General features: G+C 34.2%; 1 protein-coding gene across 4 annotated transcripts in view; it reads left to right on the forward strand.

Moving 5' to 3' along the window:
* Positions 1 to 16,638, forward strand: part of LOC129755058 (transient receptor potential cation channel trpm) — a 423,280-nt gene that overhangs the window by 190,607 nt on the left and 216,035 nt on the right. The window contains exon 2 of one of the 4 annotated variants that reach the window (XM_055751379.1): positions 7,538 to 7,607. The exons of the other annotated variants lie outside the window; for them this stretch is intronic. Coding sequence (XP_055607354.1) covers positions 7,587 to 7,607 — 21 coding nt within the window. The 5' untranslated portion in view covers positions 7,538 to 7,586. The remainder of the gene's footprint in view (positions 1 to 7,537; positions 7,608 to 16,638) is intronic. 4 annotated transcript variants of the gene reach the window in all.

The raw sequence follows: 16,638 nt of genomic DNA on the forward strand, positions 1-16,638 counted from the left end.
TGTAGAAAGCCAAAACTCAATTCTACACTACTCAAGAATACTTAAGTAATTAATAAGGATAACAACATAGTACGATAGTCTAAACCATACTCCAAAAAATGGTTCATCGAAATCTTGCAATTTTGTCACAAATCATTGTGAGGGCAAGCAAACCTAATGAAAATTAAGTCTTGTATTGCATCTCAATGCAACTGCATTCGAGGTCCAGCGAATGGGAAATTTTGTCGAATCAGTGTTACTATAACATAAAAGTAATCATCGTTCGAGGTCCAGCGAATGGAAAATTTTGTCGAATCAGTGTTAGTATAACGTCAAAGTAATCATCGTTCGAGGTCCAACAAATTGTACTTAAAGTACAACAATGGAATCTATTTGTCGAACCGGCTGCACAGTCACGTAACATTAGCGAAATTTTCGGGAATTCTTTAAAATCCCCGAAAATTTCTTTTGGGATAAGATTGGAGTTGTGTTACATTGTATGAGTTTTGAAAGTAACAACATACGTAGAATGAGAAACACTGATAAGCAGTATACATAATCAAACGAACACTGTACCGCTCAAAGCAACGTACTGAGCATAGCCGCTCTACTGCGATGGCATCTACTGTTCTCCGACTGAATTGTCACTCCCAGTTCCGCCCAAAAGCAAGTGCATGATAATCCTCAACTGAATATCACCCATCTAGCAGTGGATTTCGATTCCGTCAGGCTATCGCAAAAAGAATATTGGTGATCCAACTATTCGCGGACGAGCCGCACAATCAACACGACATCAAGAAATTCGTCTCACGTTGAAAGGACGAGAATCATACTGCACCCAGTTGAGCTTGGAATTCAACGAATAAAACTAGCCAATTATTCCAAAAGGTAGTGGGAGCTCAGTTGAGGAAAAGAACTGTCCAGAAAGTATCAAACTCCCGTTGGAACATCGAGTCAAAGAGGAAAATCAATCCCGTCAATCCGGAAAACCACACCTCGGTTCAAGTGTGTCGAAAATCTGGCTTTGAGCATAAACCCCGACAATCTAAGCATGTGTGGATGTCATTGGGAATCATGCATGCTGAAAAAGTAGAGATCGTGTGAGAAAAGAAACATCAACCACAACACACAGGTAAAGTTGATCCCTTACGTTCTATTCGACCAGATTAAATAAATGTTAACATTCCCATGCGCATACAAATTGCTCTACGTGAAGACACAACATCACACAGTGGTAGCAAGAAGAATCCTACAAAAGTTACCGGTGGTGTAGAGAATCGGGCAGCTGATTGCCATAGCTCTGGTTGAATTGGTGAACACATCGATCAGAAGAAGGTCCTCGTCGAAGACGAAGGTATGATACTTTTATACTCATGCGCCAAATTAAAGCGAACTAAATGGATGATTTTTCAGGGCCTTTTTAAATCGATTCTGATTCCCTCTGGGAAGACAGAAACGCGGCGTCAATATTGCATGCGACGCTTGAAGCCCGATCAGCTGATCGCTAGTCTTCACCCCTCCGAGTGTGTATAAAATTCATATCGCGTTGTGCTCGATATCATTGGGGAGAGGAGAACTGAGGCGGATAACTTTGAAAACGACAGCGACTACCGTGTTCGTCGAGAGAGAAAACTTGCATGTGTGCTTATCAAGGAAGGAAGCCGAAGACAGATAATCCCAACCGCCAAAACAACACCGATTTTGAAGCCGTGGGAGAACATTTCTGCATGTGTGCATGCCTAAGAAGAAGTATCGACGGAGGGTCATCTGAACTGCGAGAATAATAACAATCGTGTCGCCGTGGGAGAACGAGTTGCATGTGTGCATGCCAGCGAAGAGAGGAACAAAACAGAAAGTCTCGGATGCATGCTTAGACTTTCGGATGACCGCAGCATAAACTAGGAACCGTAATAGTGGTAGTGTCAATACACTTGCATGCATGCGAAAGGAAAACGTGAGGAGTAAATGCATGCGAGCATAGTAGTGTTTGATCCGAGGTCCCGTCGATGATCTGCAGCAGCGATGAATTTGTTGACAGCGGTACAGGTTAGATTTAGCTTATAAGTATTCATAATACCAGTAGAGTTTCCAGAATGAAACTAATTATATCGTGCCATTATTAATTATTGAGATGTTTAGGCCAAGTGCCAAATGATTTGTAGAGATTATTTATGCGCTTCTCGATCAGAAAACTTAACGCTTGCCGACTCAATGTCCGGCCTATTAAGCTGAATAAAATTCTTGTTTCATCAAACACAAATTATTGCGTGTTGAGTTTTATGCACTCCGGGTAAGGCTAAGTCGTTACAAATGTTGACAGATCGAACAGATCAGCTCAAGCGTTGGACCGAGCATTTTGAACAACTCTTCCGAGACACGAAAAGCGATGGCCAACAGAACCCGCAGCACGAAGCGCCAATAGTAAGCCGCATAAATGGCGTCAACTCGAAAGCGCACTCGCTGGCTGAAATAGAAGCGGCAATCAAAAACATGAAAAGCAACAAAGCACCTGAGATCGATTGCATCCCTGCTGAAATGCTAAAAGCCGGCCCTGCCGTGTCAGCACCAATGTTGCACCGTCTCCTCGCTGACATTTGGGATACGGCAACATTCTCGGCCGACTGGATGCAGAGTGTCCTCGTAAAGGTCCCGAAGAAAGGAGACCTGGCAGAGTGCGATAACTGGCGAGGGATAACGCTGATTTGTACAACCCTCAAAGTACTCTGCATAGTGATCCTGAACAGGATCCAGGAGAAAATCGACGCTACATTCCGACGGCAACAAGCTGGATTCCGATCCGGATGATTATGTGTAGATCACATCACAACGCTACGAATCATACTGGAACAAATCAACGAATTCCAGGACTCTCTTCTGCTGGTTTTCGTTGATTTCGAAAAATCATTCGACCGACTTAACCATGAAAACATCTGGGCTGCTCAAATGCTAAGAGGAGTACCAGAGAAACTAGTTCATCTCATCGAAGCACAATACGAGGCATTTTCGTGCAAAGTCTTGCGCAACGGTGTCTTGTCCGAACCAATCCCGATAACTGCTAGAGTGAGACGAGGGTCTATTTTGTCACCGCTGCTTTTTGCCATAGTAATGGATGAGATCTTGACTGGATCGATTGACTTTGAACCAGACCTAGGGTTGCCGTGGAATCCTTCAACAATGGAGTAGCTAAATGACCTTGACCTGGCAGATGATATTGTTTTGCTCGACCAAAGATAACAAGACATGAAGAGCAAATTCGTCGACAAAACCGAAAGCTCTAAGGCAGCAGGTCTCAAAATCATTGTCGGAAAGACCAAATTGATGGATATCAACACAGTAAATCCTTTCAATTTCATGGTAGCTATGCAACAAGTTGAGAAAGTGGAGTGCTGCTAGTATCTTGGTAGCCAGATAACGCCTGATGAAGGGATCAGAGAAGACATTGAATCCCGGATCAGGAAGGCCCGATTTGCATTTGCGAGTCTCCGGACCATTTGGCGGTCAATTTTTCGCTGAACAATTTTGTCCAAGACCGTAACTTCGTATCTAATTAGGCAAAAAAGATATTAGCTGTTTAAAAGGGGTATGTCTTTTTTCATTAAAAACAATGAATTCAATGGACATCACTGCTGAATGCCTAGCCAATACCATAAGAAAAGCAAAGGGGTTTGTCAATGCATATCGTGTAATCCGAGGTTTCACTTATCCAAGATGGTCCTTCCCCCGACTATCTCGGAAAAGCGGGGTTCTACTGTATAAGGAGGTGCTCATTTTTTTTTAAATATAAATTTTGAATTCCAAATTTGAAGTTTCAATTTGATCCCAAATTTTGAACTTGAATCATAAGTTTTTTATACTTTATTTATAATAGATTATTTTTCCGAATGGAATGATTCTGATTCTGCAGCTAATTTTTGTATGATAACTAATTTCACCATGGTTGGTCAGCACTTCTCAAATCCAACCACGCGCTGTGTAAATCGCACTGTTATCTGCTTCGATTTTCAGAGCACCACACTTCCTTCCGAAATGCTCTACACTCGTTTCCGAGCAAAGCCGAAGCCAAGTGCCGAGCGAAACCGGTGCCCCAATAGCAGCACTATTGTGAGAGCAGGAGAAATCCCAAAACACACAACTGAAGTGCATTTTTTTCCTTCTCTTCCTACCGCAGTTGGCAAATAAACAACATGAAACGATATTGTTTCTTCTTCTTCTATTTCATATTTTTGTTGGGAAAGAACCAAACCAACTGAGTAACTTCACCGCTGCTCCCCTACACTTATGCCATATTCGTTTTCATCCTGGTGGTGCACCGGTAGTGCACCAAGTGCTGTCAAAGCGTTTTTTTTTATATGAAGATGACAGCAGTTGGTGCACAACCATCTTTCCACCAGATGAAAACGAATATGGCATTAGTTTGCTGATTTTTTTCTCTTGCTCTCACCCTGGCGAAGGCTTCTCTGCTCTTTGATTGGGTGAACGCTCGGCGTCGCAACAGAGCAGGGCAAGTGTTTCAGAACGAAAAGTTCACTGAGTTGCATTTTTCAAGCCGCTCGGGGAGAAATGGACAATCATGGACAACAATTTTCATCAGTTTACTGTCGGAATATTTCAGTTCCACGCTGTTCCTTCAGCAAACAGTTTGGATCATATTATGTTTGAAGTAAAAACTTGAAGAAAACTGAAAATGGAATGTTTTATTATAAACAAATATTCAATAATTACAAAAAAAAACAGGATTTTATACATAGATTGTTTTATAAAGTATGGGAGAGTGGGGAATCATGGGCTACTTTTTTTAGTTGTTCCATAACTTCTTTATTATAAAAGATAAAATGAAAATAAAAAATGGTATGGTTTTCTACATTTTCAAGGTATCATAAGGTTTTTTTTAATTTTTAATAAGTCCTTTTTCCCACATTCTGACTATTTGAAAAAAAGCAATATTTTTTGGATTTTGAAAAATGGTGGAGAATCGTGGGCCACCAAATCCAAATTGATCTAATAACATGCAAAGTTTATGAGTTGACCCAAAACTGTGATTTCCTAATTCATTTCGTTATTCAAAAGCAATTTCAGATGATGAAATAAAAAAGAGAGCTGTGTACGATCGCATAAATTCCAAAACCTGGCTCGCGAACGTTTTGGCAAAATTTCTTATATAGGATGGACAAAATATTTTTCATAACTCTTCATTTGGCGTAAGAAAATATTGCAGATAGGTAAAACATATTTTAAGTTCTGAATGTGTATAAAAACATAAAAATATATGTGATTCAAGATGTGTGGCCCACGATTCCCCACAAGCTATGATTTGCAAATTGGTTGTGTTTGTGTGACTTATTGATGTTTCATCAAAAATTCCTTTTCCACGTGAAAGATCATGACAAAACAAAGATCATAAGCATATGAGCATATTTTTGTTATGCACTTTAGGCTCCCCATCGATGAAATTAGCGGGTGTTTTTTTAATTATGTAAGTAAATTTTTCTAACTTTTTATAGCTTGATAAATAAAAAAAGCATATGATGCGTATTTCAGTCAATAACATATAGGAATATATGCTCAAGCAAAGCGACGACGATGACTGTTGTTTCGAGATTTTTATCTCAACACATATCAACACATAAAAGTGGCCCACGTTTCCCCATGGCCCACGATACCCCCCCCCCCTACTCAAAAATGATGAAAATTTCATATAACCAAAAAACAAGTTCAAACAAAACAATTAAAATGCTAAAAATTACTTAAAAATGATGAAGAATAACAATAAGAGAAAATATGACAAAAAAAAAACAATTATTATAAACCGTACAAGAAAAGTGCTAAATGCATCAAAAACATGATATAAATATAATACAAAATTAATAAAAATGATCTTAAACCGATTAAAAATAACGTAAGTGATTATAATAGTAATTTTATTGTAGTAATAAGTGATAAAATAGTTGAAAAAAACACCGTTCGATTTTGGCAACATTCGATTTTGGCAACCCAAAATGTTCGTGTTGTGTTGCCAAAAACGAACGGGGTCTGTAGTACTTTTTGGTGAACATTCGTTCTTACAACATTCTTGTTGAAACCGATGGTACTATTCGCCATCACTTCTGTTAAAAAATCTTCTGGAGCTTACCACAGTGATAACTAAGAGTGTGAAAAATATATATTCAAAGAAATCACCGTCTTCTTAGCGTTAGACATTAAATCGCTTATTGACTTTCTCTAATTTTTTTTATCCACAATTAAAACTTATCCTCAAAGCCTAGATTTTTTTTCCCTACAAACGGTTAAAACTTCCTTTTTTTTTTAATTGAAGTTCTGAAGTGGATCATTCCGTTACCGATCCAACAGTGGAAAATGAGTTTTCCACAAGTAGACGAAGAAGAAGAAGAAGTGGATCATTGCATTGAGAGGTTGAGCAAGGTGGTCGAAATCACAGGAAAATGTACAATTTTACATATTTTTAGGATACTATCTTCAAAAATACATTCTTGATTCTAGAATTTTGATCCAGATTTTTATGATTATGTTTATATCATTGGGACAGGATTTCTAAAGCTATATTATGACTTTGGTGATATAAAATGCAAATGATAAGTGAAACTCAATTTATCGATTTTTGATATACATGTTCTGTCAAATTTTTTGAAAAAGCATAACAGATAATCGTCAAAGACCTCTTGGTTAGAATCACAGAATTTCAGATATTAATTGTTTTCATCAAAAACTAATATTTTTTTCGGTAACTTTGATACCGGCTTATTCATCTTTAAAAAAAGTCGAAAACCGCTCACTCAGGCTTTAAATATTATTAAACTGTCGTAATTTTCGTCAACATTCCAAAATAAACAAATTCTCACAAGCTTTTGTTTTATTATAATAGAACAAGCATTTTTGCCAAAATGGATAGAATAATTTTGAAATATATCTGTTGAATATATTTTCATCATACAAATATATTTTTGCTTGAAACTGAAGTAATGACTTCACTAACGGACATCGAAATTCCTTTGATCATGATTTTTTGCTGCTCTTCCGACTCTTTTTAATGGACTTTGCTTTCTAAAGTAGTGTAAGAGTTAAAAAATTAAGAGAAATTAATCCTGAATAAAAAAAACTCTGACCAATCTTGACCAATCGTCACCTTAAATTCAAATAATTTTGAAAGTTCTTCAAAACCCCTCGATATTTTACCTTAATTTGATTACATAGTGTTGTCATTTTATCATAATTTGTGAAATAATATGGAGAATGAGGGCGTCAGATACCGTAATGTTTAGCATGGATAAAAGAAATGCCTGTTTCAATTTTAAACGTCGACAAGATAAGTCTTTTTTAACCATCCAAAAAGGTCTGCCCAAACAAACTCCAATATTACGTTATACCAATAAACAATTTTGCATTTATGCCTTGAAAAAAACATAATAAATACTTAAAATTCCAGAAAAATGTTAACATTTCGAATGATTGTGGGGTAAATTTTGTTTAAATTTGGTGATGGTGTTTATTAAAGTAAGGTTGTTTTTTTTTCCATTTCTATTGAGCATTTTCATTATTCCAGAACCGATTCTGACCGTCGAACAAATAGCGGAGATTCAGCTTCGTACACAATGGTTTATAACGGTTTTATGGTAAGAAGCTTTCAATTTTCTAAAAACTAACTCTACCCTCTAATGCGGTTTGAATACAAATTCCTAAGATGCCTCCCATTTTACCATAAAGCTCCCTAACGATGTCACTCCAAACAGCAGTGAATGATAACCGCAAATCAACTGGAAAATTACCGTCACCCAAACCGTCCAGCAGCCGGCAGACAGCCATTCATGGTTTACCGTATGCGTTGGATTGTCGGTTGGATGAACGTTGAATATTACCGGACCAGCTAATTCTGGCTCAGGGATCCATACATCTACATGCATATTAGGGTGTCCCAAAATCGCACAAGCTCAACCCCCAAATGATAGATTAAGGTGTGGAGAACACACTTTTGTATGGGACCAACTTAAAAAATCTTGTTTATAGGTTCCGCAAACGCGATCTTTGAAAAAAGTCCTATTTTAAAAATTAGATTAAAAACAAATTCCAAGTACTAAAATTGTACAAGAAATACATTTTTAATTTATTTTAAAATTATGTTATGGATTATGCACTACACGATAAAAATAAAAATGAACCAATTTCGAATCAAAATTTAATTTATTTCCTAGATTTCCTAGAATTCATTTTATTTCCTAGAGAAAAGTCACAATTTAAGATATTTTTTGTTTTATATATCAAATCCGACTAAATGAACACCTACTTGAAAATCAAAACACTTGCAAAACTAGACTTACATGATTTAAGGGAATCATCAGCGTATCAATACCGTATCCCAAATTTGACAACGTGAAGGGATTGCACTGAATCTCAAGTTTGAAAGGTATTCTGAGACATTGTGTTCTGAACATGTATAAAAAACTGTGTTTTCATCCAATATTTTTTTCCACAAAGCGTCATATAAAGCATATAAAATTAACTGCTTGCTTTCTAATGTTGATGCTAATTTGGTTCATTTTTTAATTTTAACGTGTAGTCTTAATCCTAAAATCTATATTTTATTTTTATTTTTCTTATTTTTTGGGACACCCTGATGCGTAAACTAGTCCCCTAACCACAAACCAACAACCGAACAGCCATTGAAATCGAACGAACAGGAGCAGGACATTAACATACTCTGTCTACTGGCTGAGGACAGACAGAAAACACATTCGCATCTTGTGCACGTCCTCCGTCGACCAACTTCATTGCATAGGATTCGTTATCCTATCAGGGAGCCACTCTAGTGATGGTGGGAAATTCGAGTGACATGGTCCTTGAGGATTGTCCATTACTCCTGACTAATGGGCGAATTTTCCTGCTCCAGCGAGTGAATGGGATCGTCTGACTAACTGAAACAGATTATGGGTGGTGAATATTTATTTCCGGACGGATGAAAACTTTCTTTAAAACAGTTGACTAAGCCCATGAGCCACTTTTATCAAACTTCTAATGGATAATCTCCCGAAAATACGAATATCTTCAAAGTTAAACCCTTTAAATTCAAATGCATTGGTTTTAAACATCGTTGAAGGAGTGAACAAATTGCGGATAAGAGTAAAAGTTTGATTCTATTGTAAACTTGATAAGCTTGAAATTTTATAAAGGGCCTCCATAATTGAAAATTTCTCGGGTGATCCTTCATAACTTCGAATAATCATAATAGTTGCATCGGAATATTACTGTTAAAATATCAAAGATACCTATCATAACATCATGCATGCTCTAATCGTTTTTTTCTGGCATTCAAAACGCTGAATGTCGTGTTTTCAACAAAACTATTTCATCAAACTTTCTTTGAAAATTGGATTAAACTTCAATTTTGATCACTAGTGATTAGGATTGGAAGACCGTTAAAAATTTTGGCTGAAGGAGATATGTTCGACACACGAAATTCATTCTACAGTCTACTCCTGATTGCTGTAGATTCCAATGTCAAAATAGTATCAGCCTTGCCCCTGCAAAATGTAGTTTTAGGGGAGAGGCGGGCTGGATGCGTATACTAAGCAGAATACATTTTCTCCCATATTCCAAAAGATAGGAGTCTGAAAACAATATGCACATGAGCGGACATCTGTTTGATATATTTACGTTAGAAAAAATCTGTTAAAGTTTTTTACAGATTTCAAGGAAATAATTTTAAAATAAAGGAAGTCAAAATAGCCGATTTCCAAAACCGGGCGGATATTTATGTATGCGCATATTTATGTTTTTAGCTATATTTCAGTTCCACTTGCAAAATTCTCGTATAATTTAATTGAAAATGGTAGAAACTAATGTTAGGCATACGTCAAGGCGGAAAAATGACAAAATTATTGATCACTAGATTTTTTTTGCACTTAACATAGTTTGGGATGCCATTTGTCTATATTTCATGTTGATCTTTCGTTCATATCATGTTTGAATCAGATCAGTAATAAACTCTTCATTTCTCACTGTTGGATTGTAATTAGAGCTTGGTTTTTTATGCATCATTGACAAAAAAGCAAGAAAGTTATGTGGCTATTCTTTTTTTTTATAGAGGCATTTAATCTGCCTGATATGGGCATTCAAAAACTATCTCTTATTACAATATCTAATCTATATATATAAAAAGCAATTTTTGTATGTTTGTTTGTTTGTTTGTCCTCTATAGACTCAGCCGTCTTAAGAGCTAGAGACCTGAAATTTGGCATGGATGCTCACTAGGACCAGGAAGGATGAAACATGTTTTCAGATTTCCGGATGACCTCTTCTGAAGGGGGTCTTCCATACATAAAAACTATTGTTTTCGGGATGTTAACGTTACTTTTCGTCGGATTGTGATGAAAATTTCCACATGAGTGTTTTGTAAGACGAGCAATCGATTTCAGGTGTCAAATTTTGTGTAAGGGGATCGGCCAAAGGGGTCGTCCATATTAACTATAAACTGTTAATGCGATATTGTCTTTATTATACATCGGATTCAGATGAAAATTGGTACACGAGAGAACGGGCAATCGATTTTGAGTATCAAATTCAGTGTAAGGGGCCGGCATAGGGTGTCGTCCATATTAACCTTTCAATATTTTTGGAATATCGTCGTTATCATACATCGGATTGGGATGAAAATTTGCTCACGGTAGTTTTCGATTTTCGATTTCAGATGTCTAATGTTTCGCCAAGGGTCGACGAAAGGGGTCGTCCATATTGATCAATTTTTCACTGTTTTTTTTGGCAATATTGACGTTATTATGCAATGGATTTCTTTGAAAATTTGCACACGGGAGTTTTGATAGAAGGGCAATCGATTTCAGATATCAAAGATTTATAAGAGGCCATCTAAAGAGGTTTAATTTTTTGGCAATAATTACGTTGTTAGGCAACGATCGAGTCAAAACTTATACATGGGGATTTTTGATTCCTGATTTCAAATTTAGTAACAAACGACAGAAAAAGTGATTGTGCAATATTTTTGCAATTAATTAACAATGAATTCGAAGTGCATCTGGAAAATGCTTGGAAATTGAAATGAATACAAACTGTTCATGAATCATGACATATTCCAAGTTGAAAGCGAAACGGAGTTCGTACGGGCTCAGCTAGTTACTTATAACTTAGTGAAAAACTTCAATTTGTTAGATTTTTGATTTTCAGATGAATCAGGAAAAAAAACCGTCATCATTTTTGTTTGCAGATTCTGTACGCATGATTTTAGTTTAGTTTAATGTAATTTATCAAAACATTAAAAAGTTTTGATGAAATTTTTAAATTGTTTTTGACTATGTTTAACTAAACAATTTTTTCATGCTGCACTGATTAGATATGTTGATCTATCAGGCATTTCGTCAATCGACGGTATGTGTATATTACCCAATATGCGCAATTTAGGAAAACTTCTCCCTACGGATCTGTGAAGGATGTGTTTTGTCCATGATAACCTATTTGGGGTGTTCTAACCTTGTTTTCAAAACTTTAGACTTCTACATTCTATGGTTAAAAAAAAGTTATCATACAACAAGCATATGATGCGTTTGGTTGGGATCTTCACGCTTTATTTCTTCCTTTGATCCAAAATCTTTTGCGGCATTTACCACATGATTGGCCTGGCCGTAGCAATCTTTGTCCCAGAAAGTCGATTTTTGACCAAAATTTGTTTTCGAGATTACACCAGGTCTCGACGCTTTATGCGTTTCTTAGTCATTTGGCATTTATAATAAAATTTCCGGTCTCCCCATTGATGAATTTTAACCCTTTAAAGCATGTCTTTTTTAAATGAGAATAGCAGTTATTGATTCAGTGAAATACTAAAATTTCAACTCGAATAACACAACTCAACAGGTTTGAAGTCGTTATTTTGAGTATTATCAAAGTAATAGCCCATTAAAGTTGAAAAATAATTTTTGAAATTCTAAATTCTTATCAATATGATTTTGCAAATTTCGTCCAAACCTTGCTAGTTGGGTGCAAGAATGTGTTTATGATTGATTGAGATTAAAACATTTGTTATATTTTGCAAATCTGAAAAAAAGCGATTTTCCTAGAACTATTTTTTTCAAAAAAAATAAACAAATTTGAATTTTGCAATCTTTGCGCATACTTTGTTCGATATCTCATACATACATAAGAGTATCGTTATCAAAATACCATGGAATGATTTCTTCTAATCTCTAAAATTTTTTTGTGAATAAATCATTAAAAAATATCCACGCGTTTTCGAGATTATTTTTATTATAAATTAGGATTTAAATTATTTAAATTATTTAAATTAGGATTTTAAATTAAAAGGGTTAAGCTATAAAAGTCCGATTTTATACACTTGACAGTGGATTGTAGCATTTCTCACAGCCTGTAAGTTATAGAAGAATACATATGACAAAAAATGAAATTCAAAAAGATTTTTAAATTCCAAATTCTTTAATTATTGTTGAAGGTTTTCAAACGCAGATGATGAATTGCAAAAATTAAAATTAAAAACTGTTCAAAGGAAATATTTCAAAATAATATTAAATTTCAAATAAGCAACATAATTTGAATCAAATAAGTGGTTTTTGAATGACTGGATCCTGGTATATGATTTTTTTTAAATAAGCAAAATCTCAACATACGTATGGTGTTAAAACATATGATAACTTCAAAATAATAGAAATATATAAAAAAATAGGAATTCACTTTTGAAAAGATGCCCAACCATGTGTTTCGAATAATTCAACGTTTTTTAAAGAACCTAAAATTTTAAAAAAAAAATAACGATATTTGGAAAGTTGACAATATTCACAAAATTGGCAAAATTAAAAAAATATAAAATTTACGAGATTGGCAAAATAAACAAAAATTACAAAGTTGATGATTTTGGTCAAACTGACAAATGACAAAAATTACAAAATGGAAAAAAATTAGACCAAAAAAATGATCGAAAAGTACCCAATTGATAAAATTGACAAAATTGGTTAAACTGACCAAATTGACAAAATATTTTCTTTTTGACAATTTCGTCAGTTTTGTCATTTATGTTAATTTTCTAAATTTTGCCAATTTCATAAATTTTGTCAATTTTGTCGATTTTTTTAAATTTTGTCTTTTTTTTCAATTTCGTTTACATATTCCTTATAATAAATTATGTAAAATGAACAAATTTGTCATATCTATCAATTTGGTGGTTTTTTTCAAATTATTCAATTTTGTCAATTTTAACATTCTGTCATTTTTGTCATTTTCATCATTTTTGTCTTTTTTTTTTTAATTTTTGTCAATTTTGTCATTTTTGTCATTTTTGTCATTTTTTTCTTTTTTTTCATTTTTTGTCATTTTTGTAATTTTTCTCATTTTTGTCATTTTTGTAATTTTTGTAATTTTTGTCATTTTTGTCAATTTTGTCATTTTTGTCATTTTTGTAATTTTTGTCAATTTTGTCATTTTTGTCATTTTTGTCATTTTTGTCATTTTTGTCATTTTTGTCATTTTTGTCATTTTTGTCATTTTTGTCATTTTTGTCATTTTTGTCATTTTTGTCATTTTTGTCATTTTTGTCATTTTTGTCATTTTTGTCATTTTTGTCATTTTTGTCATTTTTGTCATTTTTGTCATTTTTGTCATTTTTGTCATTTTTGTCATTTTTGTCATTTTTGTCATTTTTGTCATTTTTGTCATTTCTTGTCATTTTTGTCATTTTTGTCATTTTTGTCATTTTTGTCATTTTTGTCATTTTTGTCATTTTTGTCACTTTTGTCATTTTTGTCATTTTTGTCATTTTTGTCATTTTTGTCATTTTTGTCATTTTTGTCATTTTTGTCATTTTTGTCATTTTTGTCATTTTTGTCATTTTCGTCATTTTTGTCATTTTTGTCATTTTTGTCATTTTTGTCATTTTTGTCATTTTTGTCATTTTTGTCATTTTTGTCATTTTTGTCATTTTTGTCATTTTTGTCATTTTTGTCATTTTTGTCATTTTTGTCATTTTTGTCATTTTTGTCATTTTTGTCATTTTTGTCATTTTTGTCATTTTTGTCATTTTTGTCATTTTTGTCATTTTTGTCATTTTTGTCATTTTTTGTCATTTTTGTCATTTTTGTCATTTTTGTCATTTTTGTCATTTTTGTCATTTTTGTCATTTTTGTCATTTTTGTCATTTTTGTCATTTTTGTCATTTTTGTCATTTTTGTCATTTTTGTCATTTTTGTCATTTTTGTCATTTTTGTCATTTTTGTCATTTTTGTCATTTTTGTCATTTTTGTCATTTTTGTCATTTTTGTCATTTTTGTCATTTTTGTCATTTTTGTCATTTTTGTCATTTTTGTCATTTTTGTCATTTTTGTCATTTTTGTCATTTTTGTCATTTTTGTCATTTTTGTCATTTTTGTCATTTTTGTCATTTTTGTCATTTTTGTCATTTTTGTCATTTTTGTCATTTTGATTATTTTTGTCATATTTGTCATTTAGGTTATTTTTGTCATTTTCGTCATTTTTGGCATTTAGTTCATTTTTGTCAAATTTGCGCATTTATTAAAGAATGTTCGATTGACGACAACAACAACAACCAAGCAATTGTATGAATCCGTAGATTTCAAGCATTAACCCTTAGGTCCGTAGAAGTGCTTAAAATCCGTAGATCTGGCAACGCTGCCCTTATGTCGTTTTCCCCCTTGTTAGAGCAATCTGCGCTTGAGAATATAGCGTTTGACGAATTATGGAACTAACAATCGCCATCAGAGTATACAACTTGATTTGATTCTATTTGATTTATTACGATTACCTATACGATTTGAGAAATGGAGTCCATATGTTTGATTTTTTATTTGCGGGGTGGACCCCTTTATGCTATCCACTTAATGTATAACATAAAACAGGGCTTCTGTCGAAATTTTTGGAACCGGTTTGGCCGAAAGCTGAACTGGCAACTTTAAAATTTCCAGAAGTATCAACAGTGTCAATCTAAACAAATTTGCAATGATGAATCAAATTTGCAAGTTTGCCTAGATTGAGACCATTTTTGTCAATTTTGTTGTATTTGTAAATGTTGTCGATGTTGTCGTCAATTTAAATTCTTCGATCAATTTAGTATTTTTGTCATTATATCAACCATGATAAGCGAAAGCGCCTATCGCCTATCGTGGATATGACATCAAATTTGTGATCATCTTGATGAGTGTTTGCTGGATATTTCCGGTTAGCCAAATGGATTCGTTTTTAGGAGTGACCAAAAAACGTCGAGAACAATGGGTACAAACCCAGCAAACAATTTTGTAGGTAAATTTCTCAACAACTTTGTTCTACGTTTCATATACATTATTGAATGATCGTATGAAACTCGAAAAAACTTCATTTGTCTATTAAAGTGGAGGGAATATACATACATATTTTAAATTTCCGACTAAAGCGAAAAGAACTATACGGATAGGACGATATTAGACACCTTATCGTACATACTGAAAGGATGCAAAAGAGCAATCTCTCATTGAACAACTCATTGAACTCATTAAACACGTTCATCGCCAACACACGTCAAATGTCCAATTTTAAAAAGCCAAAACATCAACAGGAAATATCATTTCGGCTCCAAAACAGAGGAGAATATGGTTATAATCCGAGATAACTTTGAATCTAATATATGTATATCTTCAAGATTGTGCTATGACTTCCCAAATTTAGTCGTATTTTGCCTCACCTACTCTTGGCGACGCACGTGATAAAACCAAGGGGTTGAAATCAAGAGAGAATTCTCTGCATTTGAAGTGGTAATGGTCAAAATTCCACAACTGCATCACAAATTTCAACAATTTGCAACAATTAGCACATTTTTACTCTCTCTGAGCACTGGTTTCTCTCATTTGAACTCAAACCTTCTAATTTTCTCTAACAAATTGCCACAAATTACCACAAATTCAATCATTGGCTGCACAATTTGTGTGAACATTGACAAATTTTCTCCCTTCATTTCAGTTCCCCGGATAAAACACCAACTGATTTTAAACGATTTGGTTGCACTCCTGGTCGCAGAGAGAACAACAAGGCTGTCCTCTCACTTGAAGCCCCACGCGGGAGAACACACTGTTCAATACCGTCTTCAAAATATGCAAACAGGACGGACTTTCGAACATGTCGCATTTATGCCATTTAAACCGACTTTAAGTTGCCATTTAAGACGCGAATAACCAAAAGTTGGTTAAAACGTCTCTAATAAAAAAAAAAAAAAAAAAAGTTGCCATTTGTACGACATTTTATTTATTTTGTAGGAATCGCGATTCGCAGTAACGTTATTAACGATTTCAGATATTATTTTTAATGCAATGTTATGTTTGCTTTTAAAATTCACACCAATTCACACAAATAAACAAACATCGTCAGAACTCGTTTGGCTGATTCGATAGGTACCTACAAAGATAGGACTAAGAACCTTTATTAATGATCTGCCAAATCGACCGTTAGCTATACCTTTCTGTAATAAAGTCGAATACGAAACTTTGAGCTCTTTGGGGCAAAGGTCAGTTTCTTGGGCAATTTACAAAATTTTATTAAATGGTCAGTTATAAAATTCGATTGCAACCTAAGGCAGTTAGGAAAGTATTTCGTTACTTATCTTTTTAATTTCCGAATGTCAGTAAGTGCATGTTCCATCGCCAAACCTCGAAC

Source organism: Uranotaenia lowii, chromosome 3, assembly GCF_029784155.1.
Source record: "Uranotaenia lowii strain MFRU-FL chromosome 3, ASM2978415v1, whole genome shotgun sequence".
NCBI classification, from domain to species: domain Eukaryota; kingdom Metazoa; phylum Arthropoda; class Insecta; order Diptera; family Culicidae; genus Uranotaenia; species Uranotaenia lowii.